Below are 8,508 nucleotides of genomic sequence, written 5' to 3'. Positions count from 1 at the left end.
TTACTCTTGTCAGTTTAGTTTATTGTGCACAATAAAATTTGTGCATTGTGGTTCAAATGTGAATCATCCATATTTCTAAGGTAGATATGTACATAACTCCCATACCAAATTTGGCTTGTATGGTGATAGCTCATTGTTGTCACTGAATACTTTCCCAGGTGAAAACAGGTGTGGCAGGTCAGCTACAGTGTCTTCTCTCCACCCCTATCCACTGCTCTAGTTTTAGTTACCCTAAAGCTGCATGTACCTCTTCAAAGTTTCATATACAGTCCTTAGGTAAAGAAAAAAATTACTAATTGCATTGATGCTGTAAGTAAAATTATCATAAATCTCACAATATAGTGGCATGGTGAGTTTTGACCAAGCATCATATTTCATGTGCAAATATTTTTACTCATTCAACAATATTTACAGTGAACCTTTAATATGCCTAGCACTCTGTTAGATACTGTGGGTCAAATGGATTAGTAAGAGTCAGTCCCAGCATTTAAGGAATTCACAAAAGTGTAAGAGGAGAGAGTCATACTTGTCTATGTAAGGGTAGGAAAGCATTGTGGTTGCTATAATGGAAGCATAACTAAGGTACAGTGATGCATAAGGAAGGGGAGTGGTCAATTCTACTAGAAAAGGAGAGGAGGGGTCCAGAAAAGGTTCATGGAGGAGTTAACACTTGAGCTGAATCTTGAAAGATGAGACATACCACAAGATAGACAGAGGGGAGAAGGCATTATAGAAGAGGGATCCATGTGCCAAAACAAACAAAGACACGCATGAAACAGTGTCAAGGTCCAGGACCTGCAAGTGTCTCAAAGAGCTGAAGCATAAAGAGCAAAGAGGGTCTCATGAAGAGATGAGGCTGGAGTGGCGGGCAGGCCAGGTCACAGAACCTGCATGCCATCACACCGATAGCATTGTGATTAAAGTATGTGCTCTAAGCTCAGACAGTCCCAGGTATGAGTCATGGTTCTGCCATTTTCTAGCTGTGGGGTCTTGGTCAAGTCACTTAGCCTCAATAAGTAATGGTAACGAAGGTTGTATCTCTCTCATAAAGTTGCTGCAAGAACTGGATTAAGTCATGGAGTACCTGGCACATTATGCACCCACTTGTTGTTGGCTGTTATTTTCATTTTTTATCCTGGGGCAAAGGGAGCCACTGGAGGGTTTTACGTAGAGAAGTGACTTAGTGAGCATTTTTGTTTAGAACGCTGTCATTCTGGCTGCATGTGGATACTGGGTTAAAGGGGGATAAGTTTGGTGGAGAGCAACCATTTAAAGAGATTATAACCATTCAGATGATGGTGATGATGGCCTGAACCATGGTGGCCATAGGCATGGAGAAAAGGAGACAAATGCTTGAGATGTCTGCAAGGTAAATACCACAGAACTCAATTACTCATTAGCTGTGACAAGTGGGATTCTGGTCTGTCATCCTTTGGTACTGTCATCCAAGTGTTCTTAGGATAAACAAAAGGAAGCCAGGTGTCAAGCAGAACTGGGGATCAGATATTTAGGAAGTGCTTATATACTGAGGACTCAATGATTGGTACCAGAAAAAAGCTGTCTTTCTAATTTAGGAGACCCCTTGACAACTTCCATCTCATAACATTAAATAGGATCAGGAAGGTCTAGTTCATCCACAACAAATTTCATTCATTCATTCATCCTGTCTCTCTCTCTTTCTCTCTCTCTCTCTCTCTCTCTCTCTCTCATTTCTGGGAGGCTTTTAGTTCAAGGTGGACGAACGTTAGACTTCATCCATTTGCCATTGTCATAATGTGGCACATATAACCCTCACTCATGCCTGGTACTTTTGGTTCAATTCTTGCCTGACACTAGCATGACTGAATTTTTCCTTCTTTTTTCTCAAGTGTCCTCCCACAATCCAATAACCTCTGGCCAAGGTGCCTTTATTAAAGTCAGTGAGAATTAGAGGATTTAGGTGGTCCCTACTTTATAATACAGTGTAGTCTTGGTAACCACATTTGTCCATTCATAAGAAAATAATCCAGACATATGTGATAGTGTCTGCTGAAAAGTTGCTGGGAGCTTTATGCCTGTACCCCCCAAATGTGGATCCTGGGAAATGTTGATTGAATGTGGTTCTCTTGGATTCAGTTGCTTGAACAACTGTCTAATTACTTGAAGCCACAGAAATGAACAGACCTTAAATTAGGCAGGGCCAATGAGTGAGGTGGCAAAATGTGAAACGAGGGGAAAAAAAGGTCTGCTTCTGCCATGGACAGTCTAGAATTTGATTAAAAGTGGACTTTCCCTTTTCCGATAAGCAGCCTGAGGTGACCTCTAAAAATGGTTCGCTATTCACCTGACCCAGAAAACCCCACAAAACCATGCAAGTCAAGATGTTCAAATCTTCATGTTCACTTTAAGAACACTCGTGAAACTGCCCAGGCCATTAAGGGTATGCATATCCGAAAAGCCACCAAGTATGTGAAGGATGTCACTTCAAAGAAGCAATGTGTGCCATTCCGTCGTTACAATGGTGGAGTTGGTAGGTGTGCCCAGGCCAAACAGTGGGGCTGGATGCAGGGTCAGTGGCCCAGAAAGAGTGCTGTATTTTTACTGCACATGCTCAAAAATGCAGAGAGTAATGCTGAACTTAAGGGCTTAGATGTAGATTCTCTGGTCATTGAGCACATCCAGGTGAACAAAGCCCCCAAGATGCGGCACAGGACTTACAGAGATCATGGTTGGATCAACCCATACATGAACTCTCTCTGCCACATTGAGATGATCCTTACTGAAAAATAACAGTTTGTTCCTAAACCAGAAGAGGACATTGCACAGAAGAAAAAGATATGCCAGAAGAAACTGAAGAAACAAAAACTTATGGCCCGGGAATAAATGCCACAAAAAATAAATGCAAATAAAAGTAAAAAAAAAAAAGTGGACATTCCATCTCTGTGACCTTCGCAATATATCTAAGCTCTGTGAGCCTCAGTTTTTACTGGTGGCTATCCCTTTGATATCTATAAATCTGAGGTAAAGTTTCCTCCAAAGGGTAGTTGTGAGGTTTAAATGGACTATATATGGAAAGTGCTTAACACAGTGCTTGGCATATGGTAGCTGCTTACCTGGCCCGTATCCTTTGCCCCTGCTCGTCTCTGAGGCTTATCCTTACATGGAAAAAGCAGGAAGGATGAAGGTTTCTTAGGTTAAGTAACCTGAATTAATTGGCTTTTATGTATTTCTCATCTATGATTGATCACCCCCCTCCCATCCCCCCACCCCCCGGGGAACCAGGTTGGAAACCTGTTTTCCTCCACCCTCAGGGAATGCTTATCAGTGATGAGGGCAAAGGTAATATGATACCTGCAGAGAGGAAGCTAATTTTAGATATTCTTCTTTCAACAAATCTTTCAATACACACAAGCAAAATTACTATCAAAGAAAAATGGAATTATTTGACTTCTTTCACCCATGTGTCTTTGTTGGTGGAGTTCCTAACATGCATGTTTCTTGTTTAAATTGTTGTTTTTCATGTAGAAAGAAAGAAGCAGGCTCAAAGAGATTGTAATTGTTCCCCCTAATAACTGTGAACTGTTTGCCCTTAGGGGAGAAAAAGTTTTGTTTTTCTCCTCATAATAGAGGTTGATGGTTGAAAGAATGATCATATCCTCAGAGTCTCTCTAAATGTTCTATAATTTGACATAGTTTAGTTCAACAAGCATCAGTTGAGTTCCAACTGCGTGTCAGGCATTATGTTGGCACCGTTCACTCAGAGATGCCAGCTGTGGTACCCAGATCTCCAGTCTGGTAGCCCTTGCAGAAGAGGGTGGCCAGGGAGAGGAGGGGGTGCCAGTTGATCTGAAAGAGTTGGCGAGAGGGGAACCCTCAGGCCGAGGTTCTCCATCACAGCTTCAGACCACAAGTCCATCAGATCATGAGCACCTTCAGGTCAGGATCCAGGTCTGCTCATCCTTACGTCCACAGGGCACCTTTTGTGCTAAGTGATCAGGAGAGGAAGGTAGTGAGGAGGCCAAGTGACCTTTTCTTTCTGCACTCTTAAAACTGAAAATATTCCAAATAAAGTTTGGCTCTGTGCCATCATCAGCCAATTTTCAGCCTTATCTTAGGAGAGGCAGTGCAGTACATTGGTTAAAAGTCTGGGCTCTGTAGTTAGATTACCTGGGCTTATGTCCCATCTCTACAGCTTACCAATTGTGTGACCTTGGGCAAGTTGTTCAATCACTCTATGCCCTACTTTCCTTATCTGTAAACTGGGGTTATTCATATTATCTACCTCACAGATTGTTAAAGGACTCATTGAGCTAATACACATTGTTCGAGGTCATCAGGCACAGACAGCATGTCTTATTTAACACTGAAACCCCAGAATCCAGCATAGTGCCTGGTACATTGGAGGAGCATACTGAATGAACAAGTCTAATACACAGGCTGGTATGGCAGTAAGTGACTGACAAAGCACTCATAAGGGATATGGGCAGGCTAGGTGTCATCTTTTACAAATGAGGAAACCAGCCCACTGAAAGGTAGAGTGACTTGCCAGAGAAAGCACAGCTATAAATAATATAAATGACAGACCTGGTTAATGCTCCTGACTCTATCTCTAGCCCTCTGCTCTTCCCACTATCTGACTCTCGATCCTATACAGGTTTTGTGGAACTCAAGGAATATCCACCTGAAAAAAATGAACACACATAACTTGTTTAGCTCTCTGAAAAAATGAGTCTTACTGTAAATATCCTCAAATAGTAACTTCGAGTTAAAACTTGAAGTTTGGAAAGTTTCTATTTTGGGGTGTGGGGAGGAAAGCAGAGGATATTTTTTGTGAGAATGAAGAAGTTCTTTCAAAGTGAGAAAGTAACAGAGAATCATAAAGGAAAATTTTGATAGATTGTATTACATAAGCATTTAAAACATTTAAAATACTTACGTATAAAAAGTCATAATTAAATTAAAAGGAAAATAAACTAAAAACTATTGCAGCAAGTATGCCAGATGGTTAAAAGTTTCAGTATCTAAAGAGTTCATAGAATTTAAAACCATGGCTTCAGAAAAATGGGCAAAGGCTATAACACTTTTCAAATGAGGAAAAGCACATGGTTGGTGAACATATACAAATATTTTGACTCGACAAAAGAAGTAAGAATTTTTAGAATGATATACCAGTTTGTTGATCAAGAATACAAAGACTTTAAAGATAATGAAGGTGGAGTAAGGAAATGGCTACCCTCTTAACATATTGTCTGGAAAACAATTGCCTTAAAATTGTTGATCACCCTTGACCAAGGATTTCAATTTCTGGAACTCTATCCTAAAGAAATCATCAGAAATATGGTTAAAAACTTATACTCAAATATGTTCTTCACAGTGTTTATTAATGAACCTGAAACACTAGAAACAACCACTGTGCCCAATAGTCAGGGAATGGGTAAGTCATTTATGGTGGGGGTGAAACAGCACAGACTAGCAGCTAGAAGCATGGACCTGGAGTCTCACCGCCTCGCTTCAAATCCTGGCTCTGCCACTTATTAGCCTTTAAGCTTAGACACCTCTCCACCTCTCACTTTCCTCATCTATACACTGGGGATGACCAGAGTACCTATCCCAACAGGGTAGTTTTGTGACTTAAATGAATTGATATAGGTTTACAATTCTAAAATCCTCAAAGCTCTAAAAACGTAAAGGTTTTTTAGAACTTTATGATCAGGAGAACGTGATAGAATAACGTAAACTAACATAACTTTATCCCACTTACTGTGACTATTCTCTACTATTATAATTAAGATTGAATCTTAACTCTTTTTCATAGTTTCACTTTCCTTGTAGAATCTCTAAGGTTCTCTTTATAAATTAATAACCCTCTTGCACATGTGAAAAGATTAATTTTGAGGGCAAAGCTAACTGGAATCAGGTATATCTACTTTGAGCTAATCTCTTGGCCAAGAAACTTTTCCACATCCTCCAGTCCAGGGCTTTCACACTTTAAGATGGGGATATTATTAACCTGCAGATTGCTGAGCTCCACCCCCAGAAATTCTGGTTAAGTAGGTGTGGAGAGAAGTCCGCCGTTTTGCAGCTCCCAAGCTGATGCTGGTGATGCTGACCCGTGGACCACACATTAGGTAGCCCTGCTGTAATCCACGCCTTAGTTTTTTTTATATACTGAAAGAATAAAGGTTTTTATTAAGCATTGTAAGTTGCATTCAGTAGCCTTCAGATACACCACACCACAACCCATCTACAATCAGTCAAACCCAACAGCAGTTCATTCTTGCACAATCCATGAGTTAGGGCAAAACTCCCTTCAACTTACAGTAAGATCCTATTCAGGTCTTGTCACGCCTTAATTTTTTTTTTATTAATTAATTAATTTTTTTTTAACATCTTGATTGAAGTATGATTGCTCTACAATGGTGTGGTAGTTTCTGCTTTATAACAAAGTGAATCAGCTATACGTATACATACATCCCCATATCTCCTCCCTCTTGCGTCTCCCTTCCACCCTCCCCATCCCACCCCTCTAGGTGGTCACAAAGCACCGAGCTGATCTCCCTGTGCTATGCGGCTGCTTCCCACTAGCTATCTATTTTACATTTATGCCTTAATTTTTAACACCCCTTACGTTGTCCCTTTTTAATGTGAACATTTTCATTTCTGGAAATCTTCAACTTGCTTTTTATATTCTCATTCTCCTGTCCTCTTATTTCTGTGCTGTGCTTTTATGTCCAGGAGTAGTAACATAATAAACTTATCTATCACTTTCCAAAGCACTTGTCGTGTACCAGTAACTGTGTTAGTGCTCTGTTCATATCATGTTTTCACCCTTTCAACAACCCTGAAAAGAGGGCATTATTATCCTAGTTTTAGAGGTGAGAAAACTGAAGTACTAGGACTCCCAGTAAGTGGGAAGAACAATTTACTTTCCATTTTACTGTCCTACCTCTTTCACACAGTGGTACGTGTCACCAAGTCTCCAGTGACATGCTTTCTCAGTCCTGTCCCAGCTGCTTAGCTCCCCAATGTGGAACACCCCTCACCTCAGAATCTGTCCAGATCCCATCCAGGCCTTCTATGCCAGGAAGCTTTCCTAGCTATACCCTGCCCATAGCCCACACCCCTCTGCATCTTTTGTTCTTATCTGGCCATTTATCATATGTGTTTGCATTTTCATACCAAAGGATTTTGTCTTCCTAACCGGACTTGGAACTCCTTGAAGGAAGGGCCCATCCCTTGCATCTCTCGGTCGCCCTTGGAATAGCCATGGTGGGGACTGATTGCCTCCCTTATTCCCCTTCCTACTCTTCTCCTTTCCTATCCCCCCAGTCTCTACCTTGTCCTTTCCTAATATGGTAAAATCAAGCCACATCAATGAGAAGGTGAAAAATAAGCCAGGCTGAACCCTTCTTAATCCCCTTCTCTGCAGTGCAGTTGTGGGTGGTTTGCTGGTGTTTGCCCTGTTGTTCCACAGTATCATGAGAAGGAAGGTTTCCATGCGGCCGTGCACTGGGCAGCAAAGCACCTGCAGTGCCCTTAAACCCTTGGTTCTTCTTGAGGGTTTCCAGACACCCCTCATGTGTTTACTTCCCAGTGAAACAAGAGTTTCACTCTCCATCCTTGTCTTCATTCAAGTATATGTCAAGAAGTTCTCACTTGCCCACTCCTAACTTGTACATCTTCGGAGTCACTTCCCCCCTAATGAAACCTCCTAGGGCCAGTACAGTGGGACACATTCACCTGGTCTGTACACTTTGGTTCTTTTCTCCTTTCTCCTCCCCTCCCCTTTTCCCTCCTCTTCCTCCTCTTCTCCCTCCCTTCATTTCTCACTTCCTCCTTCTGAGGTCATCATTCCTGATATTGCTTGGTTGGTATTATCAACCCACTCTGATAGCTTACACATCTCAGGCCTTGTAAGCTTCCTTTTGTAATTTTCCCAAAACTTGTAAGGGGTCTGCAGAGCAACTGGGCCTCGTAGCGAAAGGGTGAGATTTCCGTGTTGCTTTCATTTCCTCCCTGTCCATTAGATGAAAGTATTGGTTGTGTCCGCCTCGTGGAGCTACACTGCTAAACTGACACCTGCACTAGTACATGATTTTAGATTCAATTAGTTTTCCCATTCAGGTGGCTTTTTGTGACCCATGGTTATGAGCCAGCTCGGTGGTGATCCTGATACTCTCCTTCAGTGTCTCCTGGGGCCTCAATTCCTTCCCCTTGGGGCCTCATTCCATTTTCTTGGATGCCTTCAGAGTGAAACCCTAGGAAAAAAAGTCTTTCTGAGGACTGCCCTTTACTGTTTCTTTAGTGTTTCCAATGTATTAGGCATGGTGCTAAGCATTTTTATACCTTGTTTCGTTTAATCCTGTCAAAAACTTTAGTTAGGTATTATCCCAATATGATGGGGAAACTGAGGTTTAGGAGGTTAACTGACTTGCTTGAGGTCTTATGGCCAGTAAGTGGAACAGGCTAGATACAAACCTATGTCACATAATTCCAAAGCTCATAGTCAAAATTTAGTTTCTGGGAGCT

At 41.5% G+C, this 8,508-nt stretch overlaps 1 protein-coding gene across 1 annotated transcript; it reads left to right on the top strand.

The window, feature by feature from the left end:
* Window positions 1–2,307: 2,307 nt before the first annotated feature.
* Window positions 2,308–2,769, top strand: LOC137765722 (large ribosomal subunit protein uL22-like). The gene has a single exon (XM_068545509.1). It carries the CDS (start codon window positions 2,308–2,310, stop codon window positions 2,767–2,769), a length of 462 nt encoding a protein of 153 aa, XP_068401610.1.
* Window positions 2,770–8,508: the final 5,739 nt, after the last annotated feature.

This window comes from Eschrichtius robustus, chromosome 6 (assembly GCF_028021215.1).
Source record: "Eschrichtius robustus isolate mEscRob2 chromosome 6, mEscRob2.pri, whole genome shotgun sequence".
Taxonomy (NCBI): Eukaryota; Metazoa; Chordata; class Mammalia; order Artiodactyla; family Eschrichtiidae; genus Eschrichtius; species Eschrichtius robustus.
This window is presented reverse-complemented; position numbering and strand designations above follow the sequence as displayed.

Excerpts from the sequence above, each read along its gene's own strand:
- LOC137765722 (XM_068545509.1), top strand. The coding sequence starts at position 2,308 with ATGGTTCGCTATTCACCTGACCCAGAAAACCCCACAAAACCATGCAAG.